Genomic DNA, 20,159 nt, shown 5'->3' on the forward strand with positions numbered 1-20,159 from the left:
AAAGACAATCTAATACAAGTACATGTGCTGATTTGGTGCTCTTTTCTTTGAGCTCACTATACGAACAGCTGGGCACTCTGAGTTGGCCGGTTTCGGACGGAATGAGCTTTTTTGTTCAGTCAGGTACTCCGTTGGAAACGACATTCCTGCAGTGATCCACTTTTCCACTGGAACTGACAATGACATTCGTTCGATGGGAAATTGGGTGTATGTCAATCTGAAAATAATTCGGAGAATTGCAGAATTAGGGAATTGTTTCAAAGTACATCACAAATAAACTCACCTTGATACGGATTGATCTGTCACTTTCCCTGATCCGAATTCAAGAGTCGTCCCATGCTTGATTATATTTGACCTATCACCAACTCCACCTTGATATGTCGAACGATTGATAGTTTGGGAATCAAGAGAATCAGTTGGACGATCAATTCCATCTTTGGGTCTTGCTGCAGCATATCTTTCTCCAGTACCACCTTGATATGTCGAACGATTGATAGTTTGAGAATCAAGAGAATCAGTTGGACGATCAATTCCATCTTTGGGTCTTGCTGCAGCATATCTTTCTCCAGTACCTCCCTGATATGTCGAACGATTGATAGTTTGAGAATCAAGAGAATCAGTTGGACGATCAATTCCATCTTTGGGTCTTGCTGCAGCATATCTTTCTCCAGTACCTCCCTGATATGTCGAACGATTGATAGTTTGAGAATCAAGAGAATCAGTTGGACGATCAATTCCATCTTTGGGTCTTGCTGCAGCATATCTTTCTCCAGTACCTCCCTGATATGTCGAACGATTGATAGTTTGAGAATCAAGAGAATCAGTTGGACGATCAATTCCATCTTTGGGTCTTGCTGCAGCATATCTTTCTCCAGTACCTCCCTGATATGTCGAACGATTGATAGTTTGAGAATCAAGAGAATCAGTTGGACGATCAATTCCATCTTTGGGTCTTGCTGCAGCATATCTTTCTCCAGTACCACCTTGATATGTCGAACGATTGATAGTTTGAGAATCAAGAGAATCTGTTGGACGATCAATTCCATCTTTGGGTCTTGCTGCAGCATATCTTTCTCCAGTACCACCTTGATATGTCGAACGATTGATAGTTTGAGAATCAAGAGAATCTGTTGGACGATCAATTCCATCTTTGGGTCTTGCTGCAGCATATCTTTCTCCAGTACCACCTTGATATGTCGAACGATTGATAGTTTGAGAATCAAGAGAATCTGTTGGACGATCAATTCCATCTTTGGGTCTTGCTGCAGCATATCTTTCTCCAGTACCACCTTGATATGTCGAACGATTGATAGTTTGAGAATCAAGAGAATCTGTTGGACGATCAATTCCATCTTTGGGTCTTGCTGCAGCATATCTTTCTCCAGTACCACCTTGATATGTCGAACGATTGATAGTTTGAGAATCAAGAGAATCTGTTGGACGATCAATTCCATCTTTGGGTCTTGCTGCAGCATATCTTTCTCCAGTACCACCTTGATATGTCGAACGATTGATAGTTTGAGAATCAAGAGAATCTGTTGGACGATCAATTCCATCTTTGGGTCTTGCTGCAGCATATCTTTCTCCAGTACCACCTTGATATGTCGAACGATTGATAGTTTGGGAATCAAGAGAATCTGTTGGACGATCAATTCCATCTTTGGGTCTTGCTGCAGCATATCTTTCTCCAGTACCACCTTGATATGTCGAACGATTGATAGTTTGAGAATCAAGAGAATCAGTTGGACGATCAATTCCATCTTTGGGTCTTGCTGCAGCATATCTTTCTCCAGTACTTCCCTGATATGTCGAACGATTGATAGTTTGAGAATCAAGAGAATCAGTTGGACGATCAATTCCATCTTTGGGTCTTGCTGCAGCATATCTTTCTCCAGTACTTCCCTGATATGTCGAACGATTGATAGTTTGAGAATCAAGAGAATCAGTTGGACGATCAATTCCATCTTTGGGTCTTGCTGCAGCATATCTTTCTCCAGTACCACCTTGATATGTCGAACGATTGATAGTTTGAGAATCAAGAGAATCAGTTGGACGATCAATTCCATCTTTGGGTCTTGCTGCAGCATATCTTTCTCCAGTACCACCTTGATATGTCGAACGATTGATAGTTTGAGAATCAAGAGAATCTGTTGGACGATCAATTCCATCTTTGGGTCTTGCTGCAGCATATCTTTCTCCAGTACCTCCCTGATATGTCGAACGATTGATAGTTTGAGAATCAAGAGAATCTGTTGGACGATCAATTCCATCTTTGGGTCTTGCTGCAGCATATCTTTCTCCAGTACCTCCCTGATATGTCGAACGATTGATAGTTTGAGAATCAAGAGAATCTGTTGGACGATCAATTCCATCTTTGGGTCTTGCTGCAGCATATCTTTCTCCAGTACCACCTTGATATGTCGAACGATTGATAGTTTGAGAATCAAGAGAATCAGTTGGACGATCAATTCCATCTTTGGGTCTTGCTGCAGCATATCTTTCTCCAGTACCACCTTGATATGTCGAACGATTGATAGTTTGAGAATCAAGAGAATCAGTTGGACGATCAATTCCATCTTTGGGTCTTGCTGCAGCATATCTTTCTCCAGTACCACCTTGATATGTCGAACGATTGATAGTTTGAGAATCAAGAGAATCTGTTGGACGATCAATTCCATCTTTGGGTCTTGCTGCAGCATATCTTTCTCCAGTACCACCTTGATATGTCGAACGATTGATAGTTTGAGAATCAAGAGAATCTGTTGGACGATCAATTCCATCTTTGGGTCTTGCTGCAGCATATCTTTCTCCAGTACCACCTTGATATGTCGAACGATTGATAGTTTGAGAATCAAGAGAATCAGTTGGACGATCAATTCCATCTTTGGGTCTTGCTGCAGCATATCTTTCTCCAGTACCACCTTGATATGTCGAACGATTGATAGTTTGAGAATCAAGAGAATCAGTTGGACGATCAATTCCATCTTTGGGTCTTGCTGCAGCATATCTTTCTCCAGTACCACCTTGATATGTCGAACGATTGATAGTTTGAGAATCAAGAGAATCAGTTGGACGATCAATTCCATCTTTGGGTCTTGCTGCAGCATATCTTTCTCCAGTACCACCTTGATATGTCGAACGATTGATAGTTTGAGAATCAAGAGAATCTGTTGGACGATCAATTCCATCTTTGGGTCTTGCTGCAGCATATCTTTCTCCAGTACCTCCCTGATATGTCGAACGATTGATAGTTTGAGAATCAAGAGAATCTGTTGGACGATCAATTCCATCTTTGGGTCTTGCTGCAGCATATCTTTCTCCAGTACCTCCCTGATATGTCGAACGATTGATAGTTTGGGAATCAAGAGAATCTGTTGGACGATCAATTCCATCTGTGGGTCTTGCTGCAGCATATCTTTCTCCAGTACCTCCCTGATATGTCGAACGATTGATAGTTTGAGAATCAAGAGAATCTGTTGGACGATCAATTCCATCTTTGGGTCTTGCTGCAGCATATCTTTCTCCAGTACCACCTTGATATGTCGAACGATTGATAGTTTGAGAATCAAGAGAATCTGTTGGACGATCAATTCCATCTTTGGGTCTTGCTGCAGCATATCTTTCTCCAGTACCACCTTGATATGTCGAACGATTGATAGTTTGGGAATCAAGAGAATCTGTTGGACGATCAATTCCATCTTTGGGTCTTGCTGCAGCATATCTTTCTCCAGTACCACCTTGATATGTCGAACGATTGATAGTTTGGGAATCAAGAGAATCTGTTGGACGATCAATTCCATCTTTGGGTCTTGCTGCAGCATATCTTTCTCCAGTACCACCTTGATATGTCGAACGATTGATAGTTTGAGAATCAAGAGAATCTGTTGGACGATCAATTCCATCTTTGGGTCTTGCTGCAGCATATCTTTCTCCAGTACCACCTTGATATGTCGAACGATTGATAGTTTGAGAATCAAGAGAATCTGTTGGACGATCAATTCCATCTTTGGGTCTTGCTGCAGCATATCTTTCTCCAGTACCACCTTGATATGTCGAACGATTGATAGTTTGAGAATCAAGAGAATCTGTTGGACGATCAATTCCATCTTTGGGTCTTGCTGCAGCATATCTTTCTCCAGTACCTCCCTGATATGTCGAACGATTGATAGTTTGAGAATCAAGAGAATCAGTTGGACGATCAATTCTATCTTTGGGTCTTGCTGCAGCATATCTTTCTCCAGTACCACCTTGATATGTCGAACGATTGATAGTTGGAGAATCAAGAGAATCTGTTGGACGATCAATTCCATCTTTGGGTCTTGCTGCAGCATATCTTTCTCCAGTACCACCTTGATATGTCGAACGATTGATAGTTTGGGAATCAAGAGAATCTGTTGGACGATCAATTCCATCTTTGGGTCTTGCTGCAGCATATCTTTCTCCAGTACCTCCCTGATATGTCGAACGATTGATAGTTTGAGAATCAAGAGAATCTGTTGGACGATCAATTCCATCTTTGGGTCTTGCTGCAGCATATCTTTCTCCAGTACCTCCCTGATATGTCGAACGATTGATAGTTTGAGAATCAAGAGAATCTGTTGGACGATCAATTCCATCTTTGGGTCTTGCTGCAGCATATCTTTCTCCAGTACCACCTTGATATGTCGAACGATTGATAGTTTGGGAATCAAGAGAATCTGTTGGACGATCAATTCCATCTTTGGGTCTTGCTGCAGCATATCTTTCTCCAGTACCACCTTGATATGTCGAACGATTGATAGTTTGAGAATCAAGAGAATCAGTTGGACGATCAATTCCATCTTTGGGTCTTGCTGCAGCATATCTTTCTCCAGTACCACCTTGATATGTCGAACGATTGATAGTTTGAGAATCAAGAGAATCAGTTGGACGATCAATTCCATCTTTGGGTCTTGCTGCAGCATATCTTTCTCCAGTACCACCTTGATATGTCGAACGATTGATAGTTTGAGAATCAAGAGAATCAGTTGGACGATCAATTCCATCTTTGGGTCTTGCTGCAGCATATCTTTCTCCAGTACCACCTGATATGTCAACGATTGATAGTTTGGGAATCAGAGAATCTGTTGGACGATCAATTCCATCTGTGGGTCTTGCTGCAGCATATCTTTCTCCAGTACCTCCTTGATATGTCGAACGATTGATAGTTTGAGAATCAAGAGAATCTGTTGGACGATCAATTCCATCTTTGGGTCTTGCTGCAGCATATCTTTCTCCAGTACTTCCCTGATATGTCGAACGATTGATAGTTTGGGAATCAAGAGAATCAGTTGGACGATCAATTCCATCTTTAGGTCTTGCTGCAGCATATCTTTCTCCAGTACCACCTTGATATGTCGAACGATTGATAGTTTGAGAATCAAGAGAATCAGTTGGACGATCAATTCCATCTTTGGGTCTTGCTGCAGCATATCTTTCTCCAGTACCACCTTGATATGTCGAACGATTGATAGTTTGAGAATCAAGAGAATCAGTTGGACGATCAATTCCATCTTTGGGTCTTGCTGCAGCATATCTTTCTCCAGTACCACCTTGATATGTCGAACGATTGATAGTTTGGGAATCAAGAGAATCAGTTGGACGATCAATTCCATCTTTGGGTCTTGCTGCAGCATATCTTTCTCCAGTACTTCCCTGATATGTCGAACGATTGATAGTTTGAGAATCAAGAGAATCAGTTGGACGATCAATTCCATCTTTGGGTCTTGCTGCAGCATATCTTTCTCCAGTACTTCCCTGATATGTCGAACGATTGATAGTTTGGGAATCAAGAGAATCTGTTGGACGATCAATTCCATCTTTGGGTCTTGCTGCAGCATATCTTTCTCCAGTACCTCCCTGATATGTCGAACGATTGATAGTTTGAGAATCAAGAGAATCTGTTGGACGATCAATTCCATCTTTGGGTCTTGCTGCAGCATATCTTTCTCCAGTACCACCTTGATATGTCGAACGATTGATAGTTTGAGAATCAAGAGAATCTGTTGGACGATCAATTCCATCTTTGGGTCTTGCTGCAGCATATCTTTCTCCAGTACCACCTTGATATGTCGAACGATTGATAGTTTGGGAATCAAGAGAATCTGTTGGACGATCAATTCCATCTTTGGGTCTTGCTGCAGCATATCTTTCTCCAGTACCTCCCTGATATGTCGAACGATTGATAGTTTGAGAATCAAGAGAATCAGTTGGACGATCAATTCCATCTTTGGGTCTTGCTGCAGCATATCTTTCTCCAGTACCTCCCTGATATGTCGAACGATTGATAGTTTGAGAATCAAGAGAATCTGTTGGACGATCAATTCCATCTCTGGGTCTTGCTGCAGCATATCTTTCTCCAGTACCTCCCTGATATGTCGAACGATTGATAGTTTGAGAATCAAGAGAATCAGTTGGACGATCAATTCCATCTTTGGGTCTTGCTGCAGCATATCTTTCTCCAGTACCTCCCTGATATGTCGAACGATTGATAGTTTGAGAATCAAGAGAATCTGTTGGACGATCAATTCCATCTTTGGGTCTTGCTGCAGCATATCTTTCTCCAGTACTTCCCTGATATGTCGAACGATTGATAGTTTGAGAATCAAGAGAATCTGTTGGACGATCAATTCCATCTTTGGGTCTTGCTGCAGCATATCTTTCTCCAGTACCACCTTGATATGTCGAACGATTGATAGTTTGGGAATCAAGAGAATCTGTTGGACGATCAATTCCATCTTTGGGTCTTGCTGCAGCATATCTTTCTCCAGTACTTCCCTGATATGTCGAACGATTGATAGTTTGAGAATCAAGAGAATCTGTTGGACGATCAATTCCATCTTTGGGTCTTGCTGCAGCATATCTTTCTCCAGTACTTCCCTGATATGTCGAACGATTGATAGTTTGAGAATCAAGAGAATCTGTTGGACGATCAATTCCATCTTTGGGTCTTGCTGCAGCATATCTTTCTCCAGTACCACCTTGATATGTCGAACGATTGATAGTTTGAGAATCAAGAGAATCTGTTGGACGATCAATTCCATCTTTGGGTCTTGCTGCAGCATATCTTTCTCCAGTACTTCCCTGATATGTCGAACGATTGATAGTTTGGGAATCAAGAGAATCTGTTGGACGATCAATTCCATCTGTGGGTCTTGCTGCAGCATATCTTTCTCCAGTACCTCCCTGATATGTCGAACGATTGATAGTTTGAGAATCAAGAGAATCAGTTGGACGATCAATTCCATCTTTGGGTCTTGCTGCAGCATATCTTTCTCCAGTACCACCTTGATATGTCGAACGATTGATAGTTTGCGAGTCACGCAAACCTCTTGCGCCAGCTATTCCATCTGGCGCCTTTGCTGCAGCATATATCTCTGCAGCTCCACCTTGATATGTCGAACGAATGATAGTTTGCGAGCCACGCGAACCTGTTGCGCCAGCAATTGCAATTTGGGTCTTGCTGCAGCATATCTTTCTCCAGTACCACCTTGATATGTCGAACGATTGATAGTTTGAGAATCAAGAGAATCTGTTGGACGATCAATTCCATCTTTGGGTCTTGCTGCAGCATATCTTTCTCCAGTACTTCCCTGATATGTCGAACGATTGATAGTTTGAGAATCAAGAGAATCTGTTGGACGATCAATTCCATCTTTGGGTCTTGCTGCAGCATATCTTTCTCCAGTACTTCCCTGATATGTCGAACGATTGATAGTTTGAGAATCAAGAGAATCAGTTGGACGATCAATTCCATCTTTGGGTCTTGCTGCAGCATATCTTTCTCCAGTACCACCTTGATATGTCGAACGATTGATAGTTTGGGAATCAAGAGAATCAGTTGGACGATCAATTCCATCTTTGGGTCTTGCTGCAGCATATCTTTCTCCAGTACTTCCCTGATATGTCGAACGATTGATAGTTTGAGAATCAAGAGAATCAGTTGGACGATCAATTCCATCTTTGGGTCTTGCTGCAGCATATCTTTCTCCAGTACCACCTTGATATGTCGAACGATTGATAGTTTGAGAATCAAGAGAATCTGTTGGACGATCAATTCCATCTTTGGGTCTTGCTGCAGCATATCTTTCTCCAGTACCACCTTGATATGTCGAACGATTGATAGTTTGAGAATCAAGAGAATCTGTTGGACGATCAATTCCATCTTTGGGTCTTGCTGCAGCATATCTTTCTCCAGTACCACCTTGATATGTCGAACGATTGATAGTTTGAGAATCAAGAGAATCAGTTGGACGATCAATTCCATCTTTGGGTCTTGCTGCAGCATATCTTTCTCCAGTACCACCTTGATATGTCGAACGATTGATAGTTTGAGAATCAAGAGAATCAGTTGGACGATCAATTCCATCTTTGGGTCTTGCTGCAGCATATCTTTCTCCAGTACCACCTTGATATGTCGAACGATTGATAGTTTGGGAATCAAGAGAATCTGTTGGACGATCAATTCCATCTTTGGGTCTTGCTGCAGCATATCTTTCTCCAGTACCTCCCTGATATGTCGAACGATTGATAGTTTGGGAATCAAGAGAATCTGTTGGACGATCAATTCCATCTGTGGGTCTTGCTGCAGCATATCTTTCTCCAGTACCTCCCTGATATGTCGAACGATTGATAGTTTGAGAATCAAGAGAATCAGTTGGACGATCAATTCCATCTTTGGGTCTTGCTGCAGCATATCTTTCTCCAGTACCACCTTGATATGTCGAACGATTGATAGTTTGAGAATCAAGAGAATCAGTTGGACGATCAATTCCATCTTTGGGTCTTGCTGCAGCATATCTTTCTCCAGTACCACCTTGATATGTCGAACGATTGATAGTTTGGGAATCAAGAGAATCTGTTGGACGATCAATTCCATCTTTGGGTCTTGCTGCAGCATATCTTTCTCCAGTACCTCCCTGATATGTCGAACGATTGATAGTTTGAGAATCAAGAGAATCAGTTGGACGATCAATTCCATCTTTGGGTCTTGCTGCAGCATATCTTTCTCCAGTACCTCCCTGATATGTCGAACGATTGATAGTTTGGGAATCAAGAGAATCTGTTGGACGATCAATTCCATCTCTGGGTCTTGCTGCAGCATATCTTTCTCCAGTACCTCCCTGATATGTCGAACGATTGATAGTTTGAGAATCAAGAGAATCAGTTGGACGATCAATTCCATCTTTGGGTCTTGCTGCAGCATATCTTTCTCCAGTACTTCCCTGATATGTCGAACGATTGATAGTTTGAGAATCAAGAGAATCTGTTGGACGATCAATTCCATCTTTGGGTCTTGCTGCAGCATATCTTTCTCCAGTACTTCCCTGATATGTCGAACGATTGATAGTTTGAGAATCAAGAGAATCTGTTGGACGATCAATTCCATCTTTGGGTCTTGCTGCAGCATATCTTTCTCCAGTACTTCCCTGATATGTCGAACGATTGATAGTTTGAGAATCAAGAGAATCAGTTGGACGATCAATTCCATCTTTGGGTCTTGCTGCAGCATATCTTTCTCCAGTACCTCCCTGATATGTCGAACGATTGATAGTTTGAGAATCAAGAGAATCAGTTGGACGATCAATTCCATCTTTGGGTCTTGCTGCAGCATATCTTTCTCCAGTACCACCTTGATATGTCGAACGATTGATAGTTTGAGAATCAAGAGAATCTGTTGGACGATCAATTCCATCTTTGGGTCTTGCTGCAGCATATCTTTCTCCAGTACCACCTTGATATGTCGAACGATTGATAGTTTGAGAATCAAGAGAATCAGTTGGACGATCAATTCCATCTTTGGGTCTTGCTGCAGCATATCTTTCTCCAGTACCACCTTGATAAACTGACCTATTTACTGTTCTATGAGCTTCATTTCCTGTCGGCCAATTCATCTGATCTCTCGGGCGAATTTGTTGTGTTCTTTGTCCACTAGTGGAAGCAAACATAGCACGACTCTCTGTTGTTGCATCGAATTTTTCTGGTTTGTGCTGGATATTATCAAGGGGCCTGTTCATCTAAAAAATATTCAGATTGAATGAAGATTAGTATAGAAAAAAATAAAGAAAAAGCATAACAGCAAACCAAAAAGCGTAATACAAAAAGGGGAAACTCCAATCATCCGGTGTAGTGCTTTCTATCAGCAAGTCTCACGGGGCGCGGCCAATTTCCATGGAAACCGAAAGAGAGAACTTTACGAAACGAAAAGACCAAAAGTATTTTGAGAAAATTTGTTTATTGGTTGATCTAAAAATACATTTTCTTTTTGTTTTCTGTTTTTTTTTAAGTTTTCAATCAGGAACGTTTAAAGAAAAAAGTTTATTACATTGTAAAAAGTCACACAAAAATACAGAAAATAAGATCGAACTGCGAAATATTAAATACCGGTAAGGAAGAACTTTGTTTCAATTTTCAGAAATTTCAATGATAGGATGTGGCCTGGTTTGATGCTTGACTATCCAAATCCGTCTCCATTGTCGTCGAATGGGTCATGAACGTGGAGTTACTGTGACGAGCTTCTGGGCGGGTCAGAGCGATTTGGTTCGGCCGTCTGAAACTTGAAATGTATGTTTGTCAAATTGTTTTGTTCACAGGTTGTTGATTTCATATTGCTGCTTCAAATCTCAAAGTTCAATTTAACAGCTTCCGAATTTTTTTGGTATACCAGAAATTCATTTAAACATTTAAGCGTGAGAAGTAATATGGCTCAAATAAAAATTTATATTTCAAGCTGAAATATAAAATCCGGAACTTTTTTTGAGTATTTTCAACAATTGGAGCCATATAAATATGTACATACATTCTAAAATACACCCCCCCCCCCCCCCACTCACCTATAAATCTCGTTGCTGCTTCTGCCTTCTGATGATGCATCAGAGTTCCTCGATGCAGGAACCCCGTACTCGGATGCTACAGTAATAGGGATAACTCGACGATTGGGTTTCTGCAAAATAGTTTTGACGGTGACGGTGATATAAACAGATAAAATTGCTTCAAACTTCAAAATCTTGAATAACTAGACATATATTTATGAAAGCAAAAGTGACAGTTTCAACAAAAATATACTCACAGATGCATACGATGAGAAGGAATCACGTCGAGGAGCATAATATGATGGTTCTGGTTCTTGCTCTTCTGAACAACTTCAGCATTAAATTTTTCAGAATTTCAATAACACAGGCTACAAGAACTGAATACCTTTTCCATTTTCCGTAATCCAAAAATCTGGAGGAGCAACCGATGATTTTGGAATTTGAAGTTGCTCCACGGGAATTGAATGTCTTTTTGATTTTTTCGCAGATCGTCTTTTCAGCATTAGAGCTAATACGATGTTCATGGTAAAGCCGACGATAGAGCAGACTGGAATTTTAACAAAAGATTTTTCCACAAAAGTTTAAACAGATACTTACCAGCTAGGAAAATACAGAGATAATATAGCAGATTAAACTCATTAACTGATACACATTCAGTTTGATAGATTTCATCTCTTGACTTTTGAACAATCAAATTAGGCGGTGGAGTCTCAGCATCTCTTGCTACATGATGCACCATGACCGGCTCATCCACAGCTTCAGCTAGCACTGGAAGATCAGCTTCTTCCAGATTCACTATAATCGACACTCTCTGAAATTCTTCCGACTCAGCACTTGCAGTGGTCCTCTCTAAAAGTGATGAAGCCGAAGAATCCTGATCGCAAGTTCTTGCCTCGCAACTTCCATCGCATTCCGTCACAATGCATGAGATCTTGAGCTGCTTTGCATTCGGGAATCGGAACATTGATGGAATCTCGGCTTCTTCTACAGATTCGCGTCTTGCAAAGTGTCCCATAATTGATTTGAAAAGTGCACATCCGACGGGGTCTGTGAGCTGGACGGTGACGTTTCCGCCGACTGGTTGGGCGATGCATTGGCCAACGAAGAAGCTGTACGAGTTTTGCTGGGTGCTCGGCAAGGGACGGATCTGAAAAAAATTTCTTGTTTGGTCTTTTACACAAAAAATGATTTTTTAACAGTGTAATGCAATAATTTTGGAAAATTTATTTTCTCTATTTTTGAAAAAAAAATCTGAATTTTAAAGAAAATTTCAATTTTAAGGTTTAATTTTTCGGAGAAAAATTTATCAGAATATTTGAATTTCCCGTCAAATCTTGTTCTCTTAAAACTTGAATTCCCGCCACAGAAATTTAGAATTTTCTACAGGAAATATGATTGAAACTTAAAGAAGATTGTTTGCGGGAAATTAAAAATTCCTGAAAAATATTTTGCCAGGAAATTCAAATTTTTTAAAGGCAGGCCCGTAACTTGTGCATTTAATTTTTACCTGCAAAGTATAAGGTTGTGAGTATTTCACAGTATCCACTGGCAGCCTGCTTGACAAAACTCGAAGCTGATAGTCTGATGATTGACTGGTCCTGAAACGAAAGAAGTGACGTCATGCGACATTCTAAATTTTCAAAGTCTTACATTTGACTTGCATAATGCTGCGTCCCATTGGCAATTTCTCGGCATGTGACATTCACCGATTTGTCACCTTCGACAATTAGAACAGGATGGGAGTGAACATCAACAGTCACCGAGTAAGTTTTACTTGCCACGTCATACTTTATACCACATTCGTCAGACTTCAAATTGAGCTTCAGGACTGCCACATTTGTGCCGAAGCCTTGAACTCGACAGGCTTCGGATTCGGATGATCTAGTTTGAACTAGACCTTCGAACGGCTTGGAAGTTCGAATAAATACTGATACAACATCTTCGGAACATGACCAACGGACGTCCGATTCGAAGACACTGAGGGCTCCGCTCACGAGAGGGAGCTGGAAAAAAGAGAGTTAGAAGTTGGAAACATTTTTAGATTTTTTGTCTGGAAATCGGACGAAAAATCTCCCGAAATATGCATCAAAACACTTTATTTTGGGTTACTAAAGCGGACGCTAAAGTGATCCAAAAATTTTTAATTAGGTTTGTTCGGCCATTGGAAAACAGTTTTGGACATTGAATTTAACAAAGAATTTACCTATTTTTATTGCAATTTGGAAAAAAAAGACGAAATCAATACTTTCCACTAAAAACTTCAGAAATATGGTTTCAAATTATTTCTACAAGAATTTCATTATTAAATTCAAGTTCCTTGTTATTTTCCACCCAAGCACAAAAATTTCCGGAGCTTTATCTCGAAATCGCGTAAACTCTGGTGTATTGAAATACTGTAGTTAGTGTTTGCGTACTTCTGGCGCTACAGTAACCCAAGAATTTTTGAACGAAGCTGGGCTCTTGGAAAACATTTTATGGCCGTGAAATTTAACAAGGGACTCAAAATTTCAAATTAAAATTGAAAAAAAAACGACAAAATAAATACTTTCCACAAAAATCTCCCGAAAAAATAATTTTACAATAGTTTTCAAATTGTTTTGTTATAAAATTCAAATTTCCTGTCATTTTCCACCCAAGCACATAGATTCCAAAAATTTATATCTCAAAACTCTGATGTATTGGATTACTGTAGTCGATGTTGCGTACTCAGATAAACTGGAGTCACGGCAGAGCGACAGAAAATCACTTCTAATCAGCAAAAGCTAGTAAAGCCATAGTTTATCAGCAGAGAACCACTGCTAATTAGCAGGTCATTGCTAATTAGCTAAAAAGCACTGCTAATTAGCAGAAACCCACTGCTAACTAGCAGAACATTGATTATTGATTTTATTTTGTTTTTTCTTCGTCGTATTTCACATATTTCATTTTTTTGACCTTTTTTATTGTATTTTTTGTGTGATATGTTATCAATATGTGTTAATTGTTAATTCCAGTGTGTTTTTCAAAGATTTGTATCATTCCCGGCTAGAAACGGAGGATTATGGCCAGAAATCCAAGAACAACAGTTCGAAGAATTTTGAATTCAGCACCCCGGAGTCTTCTGATTCAAAGCGTGACAATAGTTGCTCTAGGTAAATTTTTTAAATGATTTTATTGGGACTAAATAACTACTTTCAGACCCGACGGACAATAATCATGGTTCTCACCAGCCGGGAAGCAATGGTCCATCAAATTCAAGCACCCAGGCCGATAACTTCGAGACGGAAACAACTGCAGATGAAGAACGACAAAAGGAAGATGGTGTAGAAGATGAACTCGAAGACGAAGAAACAACAGGATTCATTGATGAAGACGGGGAAATTCGTTATCCGGTCGATGAAGTGGGAAATTACGAGATCGATCAAGAAGCTGAAACCGATGAGTCATTTTATTTGGACACTCAACGCGATTCTTCTCTATGCGACGAGCGAAGTCAACTGTGTCGTTCTCTGAGCGATCAAAATCTGAGAACAACTTTTTTCCTCATCACTACTACCAACTCGAAAGCAGCCATTTTGAGATATCTACATTTTCACAATGTTTCACAAGATAGCATTCTCAGAAAATTGCTACTGAATGACTCTCATCTAACACTTGTAGAAGTATGTAATTTATGTGCGCAGAATATCGAACTGTAGGTTTATTATAAAACTAAATTTCTGAAATATATCATTACAGATGCAAATGTGAAGATATGCAAGAGAAATGCCAACTAATTTTCGGAGATCTCAAGAAATGGCTCGAAGTTATATTGAATAGTTTTGCGAATATCATGATGAAGACTAAAACAACTATTTTGGAAGGATATAATAGCTCCAGTCCAATAAATAAGGGTATCTTTAAAAAAAAGCTACTCAGCGAAATGGCAGATAATGAAATGTGGATGCACTTCGAGAGTAGCTTCGACGGAATCAAAGTACATAAAAATGGAAAGTAAGTATCTTAGTTTGATGGCTCTAAAAATTTTAATTGGTTTTCAGTCAGAACATTTGGCCATATAGTTTACTCAATTTGGATCTCGAAGACGTTCATCGAGCTTCTCCCCAGGCCCTCATTTTAGCAGCGTTATTCATCGGGTTCAAAAATCCGACAACGAAAATTCATGATAGACTTACACAATGGATTCTGCTCCAAATGGACGAACATGTCTTCTTCTCAGAGGGAGTGGCCTGGAAAGCGGATCTCACGTGTGCCAATCATGACGATCCAGTGAGATGAAAATTCAGAATTTTGAAAACAAGTGTTTGGTTTCAGGCACGACGAATCGTATACAATCAGTGTGGACTCCGATCATCAGGTTCTTGCAACTTTTGCTTAAACCAGGAAACTGAGTGCAAAATCAATGATGAGTATACAACACGTAAGCATCATGAAAACTATTATTAAAAAAATAATCACCTCTTTATAGTACGCGAAAATCTCACCGGATCGTGCCCTTCGACTATGAACGATGGCCTTCGTCAAAGAAACCAGCATTCTCATTTCCACAAGCATGTTTTGTATATGCATCTATGCCCGGTTGACTTGTTTCATTGTTTTGAAGAAGGAATTTTAAGCAATATCAATACAGGTCACTAGTAATGCCCGAATGCTCCCGAAACGTGTTCATTTTTCAGCATTATTCTCCAAAGGGAAATGGAATTTGTTCCCGTCAAAATCGGTGGATTTTTCATCAACACCTTCGCTTCCATCTCGATTTCGTTCGTTGTCCGGCAAAGCTTCACAGTGTACTGGTTCTGAGAAAGCACTGGTAAAAAGATTCGTTCAGCTAATTTCTGCAAAGTGAACACACATTTAGATTTTCGAGTCGATAGTTGTAGCAGCTGCATTTTCCGGTGAACTTGGAGGTGTATCATCGGCTATCATTCTCAGCATTCATGGACTTTATCGTCTTTGCATAGAACCCCAATCAATCACTGACGAGACTCTTCATTTGAAAGTTAGTTTTTATTGTTTTTGCTTGAAAAAAGTAGACCATTCTTTACAGATTGAACAAATCAGCAAATCCATCGAAGTTTTAATTGTGAAACGAGCACCGGAAATGTTGAATGGGATCAAAGTACATGTATGGAAATTGTCGTCAACTAACACCCATTACTATTTTGCAGCAAGTGTTGTACCACCTTGCAAGAATGACTGAGCTGTACGGTAGCTTATTTCCATTGTCAACTCAATGGTTCGAGTACTTCTATCACACTATTCAAAGAACTTTAGTTCCGGAAATTTACAATGGACTGGGCATGAGCATCATGAGAAAGTGAGAAAATTAGAGCACAATAGGGAGCAAGAATGTTTTTACAGAATGTCGGCTCTTCAAGAGATCAAAACCGAAGCTGCATTCCGTCTACACACAAATCACCAGTTTCGAACAGAAGCGAACTTGAAAATGTGCTATGAACTTGGATTATTAAGGCGACTCAAACGAATATCGGTTGTTCCGACCCCTCCGCAGTACCAACAGTTTTGCGAGACCGGGGATGTTTTCCTTAATGTTGTATACCACGACGGCATCAGATATTCGAATTATTGCAACAAAAAGACAGATGACTCAAATGTTACGTTTATCGAATATGCTCGCGTACGATTTGCAAAGATTATTGGGATGCTGTTGAAGGAAAACAACACTGATCTTCGTTTTATTTTGAAGAAATACTGCAACACAAATGATCATTTGATTGACATATCGAACAAGTTATATGAAGAGGATGTACCGCAAATGCATATTCAAAACTGGGTTGATTCAGTTTCAAAATCGAGTTTCGGAGGTCGTGTCACGTTAACAAACACAGTTGTCGTGGTTTCCGCCGATTCCATTGTTGGACATGCAGTGGTTGTGAAGCGAAATAACAACTGTGTGGCTCTTCCATTTTCTCGCCGTATCAGTCTATCTTGACTTTGATAACCACATATAGCTTTGAATTTGTTTGTCTTTTGTCTGTCCCCCCCCCCCCCGCTCGAAAAAATGTCTGCACCTCCCCCTTCTTTGACAAATGTTTGTCTCTACCCCTTGCTCGAAAAATGTTCTCATTATGTTCTTGAGGAATTCTTTCAGATTTTTAAAAGTTGTTTGTTTTAATATTTTCATGAATGCTTATCCGCTTTCAATTAATTTGTGTTTATTTGATGTGATAATCTGTTCTGTTCAACCCTGCTTATTTAATCTTATTTTATTAACAGATCTAAAAATCAATTTCAGAAAAAGTCATGTCATTCCTCGAGAAACTAGTGGCAAAATACGAGCCCATTAAAGAAGAAAAACCAAAATTAGTTCCAAAGCCGACAAGAAAACGGCAACCGGAAACTACGGAAATCGTTGTGAAGACTCGCCGTATTACTCGCCGAAATGCTAAGGTTAGTGGAAGGAGCCACATAACATTAAATGTGAACCCAAAGCTAACCTATTCCTATGAGTTTTAATATTTCTGTCATTTTCAGGCACCTGTAAAAGAAGAGGAGATTGGACATCAAAAAGCTCAAATCACGATCGTAGATGACGAAGAGTTTATGGAGCAACCTGTACAGGAGCCGATTGAGATTGAAGAGGAGCAACAAGAAGAATCTCATCTGGAAATTGCTCTTCCGGAGCAACCAAATCATGAGCCAATGCAATCAAGTCCATCGTTGCCTAGAAAATCGTTCAAACCGGATATGCATCCAATTGCGAAGGTGTTTACTTCTGCTAATTTCGAGTTGCTCGGAAATAAATTAATTTCAGAAAGGCGGAAAAATCTGTATTGTAGATCTAGGACTTACATCTCACACACTCCCCACCGAACAAACTCCAGGATTCTTGGTAAGTTTTTTTTTCCAAAAATCTGGCATGATCAAAATTGTTGACTTTTAGAAAAGACTCGGAGAGAACGTTGGAGGATCAATTGACTATAGTTATGAATCGATTGACGAGTTGATCCGCACTGCTCCGGATGCTTGGTCTAAAGCTTCAATGGGTGCAATTCGAGGTGTTATGCTCATGGTCAGTTTTAGTTACTATCTTGAATTTGCAATTAATATTGGAGAAAATTTCAGCAGGAACTGGTTACTGAGCGATCAATGCACCCGAAAAGTAAACCAATGGAGAAGAATCGTTTACTTGTATGTTTATAAGAATGGAACGATTTTGAGCATTTGAAAATGTTATTTACAGGGTGAAGAAATGGCAAAATTGAACCCTAACGATTTTCTGAACCACAAACTGCTGGAAGTTTCGAGTTTGGATCAAACTGGTATACCAAGAACATAAATAAAAACCGCCCCCAAGAACATTCTATTTCAGTGTTTATCAACGTCAATCTCGTGTTTTCGGCGCTGAGCATTCAACATGGCTCGGTTAGATCAATTGTCAATGCTATGTCAAATCACTGGATTGACTACGTGAGCGATCAAATATTACGTTCTATTTTTGACTATTTAACATTTCAGCTGATTCCGAGAGAGCAACAAGGATCCTTCACGACAAGCAAAAAGACGGAGCCTCTTACTTTCTTCCCAGGAGACTTGACAAATTGGCCAGCCGGTTAGTTTATGATTTACATGGGCGAGCCACATAAAAATCGTTTTCAGCTCTTCTCGCTGCGGCAATCAAGTTGGACAACGACCAGGTGGACGTTACTCGCCTTCCAAGTGTGGTCAATATGCTGTTCAAGCATCATATCAAAGTCAGATTGTAGGTTTCTTGTTATTTACTTTAAAAAGCCAGCGAATAGAATTTTTCTTTAACTTGAAAAACTATGTTTTCACAAATGTCTTTTTGCAGCGATCATGCCCGTGGTTTGTATCGAACAAAACACGACGGCCAGAATCCACCAAAAATTGTGCTGCCAAAGCGTCCCATCATCGATTGCACACAATTCTACAAGAGCAGCGAGGATATCGATGAGGAGCAAGTTCCATCAACTTCGAACTTTCAATCATCTTCGAACTCTCTATCAACTTCGAAATCTGCTGGAAGGGAACATATCCCAGACTCCCCATAAATTCACTAGTTCTCCTGTTTTCTGATACTTTCGAAACTTGTTTTTTTGTTTTTTTTTCCATTTTTCGTTAAATGTTTTTTTTCTGTTGTTTTTTCATTTTGTTTCATTTTCATAATAAATCGTGTTATTTTTTATGGTTTTATAAAAGTTTAATCCAATATGAAAGCAAAACTAGCTAGCAAGAAAGCATAACTACGTAGCAAAACATCACCGCTAATCAGCGGAAAAGCACAATTACTGCGGTTGACTAAGCCGTGACATAAATGCTAATTAGCAGTGATTTTCTATCGCTCTGCCGTGACTCCAGTCTATCTGAGTACTTCTGGCGCTACAGTAACCCAAAAAAGTTTAGAATTAATCTAGACTGTCAAATGGAAAGCTGAAGTAAGTAAAATTCTATGACAAGCTTGATTTTCATATTTAACATATCTCAAAACGTTGAAAAAATCCACTTACCACAATAAAAAAGAGTCGAAGGATTTTCGCCAGTGAAATCATTCGACGCTACTTTTCATCTCACCTGAAAATGAAAAAAATATGTATCTATAGGATTTTTTTTTGCAGCTTTTTCAGACCATAAAAAAGCGTAAAAACAGGAAACTTGTAGCTGAGAGCCACCAGCGGAGCAACTAAGGGAGCGTAACCGAGGAAACTTGGAGCTAGAATTGGAGGAGAGGGGGGAGAAAAAGAAGAAAAAGAGCAACACATGCACACAACAATAAGTGGGATTTTGATTGCAGAAAAAACGTTTTTAAACATTTTGAGAAAAAGATGTGAAAGAAGAAGCCGAAGTTTTGAGATGATTGAGCAAAAATTGAGCGAAAAAATAAAATTGGATTTATGTGGGAGCGGTTGGGGCTGCATACTCAAAAGTTTTCTTTTCAGAAACAAAAAGACAAACAAACAAAAAAATGTTTCAAAGTTTGAAATAATGATGTTGGTGAAAACGAAAACGGCGACAAAATGCCCCCAGGAGACAGGTGGAGCGAGGGGTTGATCCTCCAATAAGCCGCCCACTTCGGGTGTTCACTTTCATCATAACATCGACGAGACCCCCATTACGGAAGGGGGAAACATGAGGAAATGAGAAGACGGGGGGGGGGGGGTCTACTGAATTATGAATTTAGCCTTAATTTGTATCAGTTGAGATGGAAAGAGGTATAGGCGGCAAAGGAAATATTAATTATTGGCTTGTTTTTGTTACTTCGCTTAATTAAATTATCAACGTTTGAAATTTTACAATTTTTTGATTTTTTGACAAACTGGCTTCAATAGGAACAATTTCAGATATTTCTTTTTTTTCAATTAAAAAAAAGGA

The 20,159-nt window shown here is 39.8% G+C and overlaps 2 protein-coding genes across 3 annotated transcripts; both read right to left on the reverse strand.

Moving 5' to 3' along the window:
* Window positions 1–9: 9 nt before the first annotated feature.
* Y55F3C.17 (Translation initiation factor IF-2) lies at window positions 10–10,034 on the reverse strand (the record flags this gene model as incomplete). The annotated part of the gene is given in 3 exon segments (NM_001364039.1): window positions 10–217; window positions 284–7,452; window positions 7,455–10,034. Coding segments are annotated over 3 exon segments (9,957 nt in total).
* A 294-nt stretch (window positions 10,035–10,328) lies between these two features.
* cutl-26 (ZP domain-containing protein) lies at window positions 10,329–19,365 on the reverse strand (the record flags this gene model as incomplete). Of its 2 annotated transcripts, none has more annotated exons than NM_171250.5 (8): window positions 10,329–10,567; window positions 10,851–10,960; window positions 11,087–11,151; window positions 11,215–11,376; window positions 11,427–11,976; window positions 12,337–12,427; window positions 12,480–12,832; window positions 19,298–19,365. In NM_171250.5, the coding sequence occupies 8 exons, from the start codon at window positions 19,337–19,339 to the stop codon at window positions 10,438–10,440; spliced, it is 1,503 nt and encodes a 500-aa protein (NP_741298.2). In that variant the 3' UTR covers window positions 10,329–10,437. The 2 variants fall into 2 exon arrangements, with proteins under 2 accessions (NP_741298.2, NP_741299.2); NM_171897.7 differs by having other exon boundaries at window positions 10,331–10,573; window positions 19,298–19,339.
* Window positions 19,366–20,159: the final 794 nt, after the last annotated feature.

The sequence above is a fragment of the Caenorhabditis elegans genome, chromosome IV, assembly GCF_000002985.6.
Source record: "Caenorhabditis elegans chromosome IV".
NCBI classification, from domain to species: domain Eukaryota; kingdom Metazoa; phylum Nematoda; class Chromadorea; order Rhabditida; family Rhabditidae; genus Caenorhabditis; species Caenorhabditis elegans.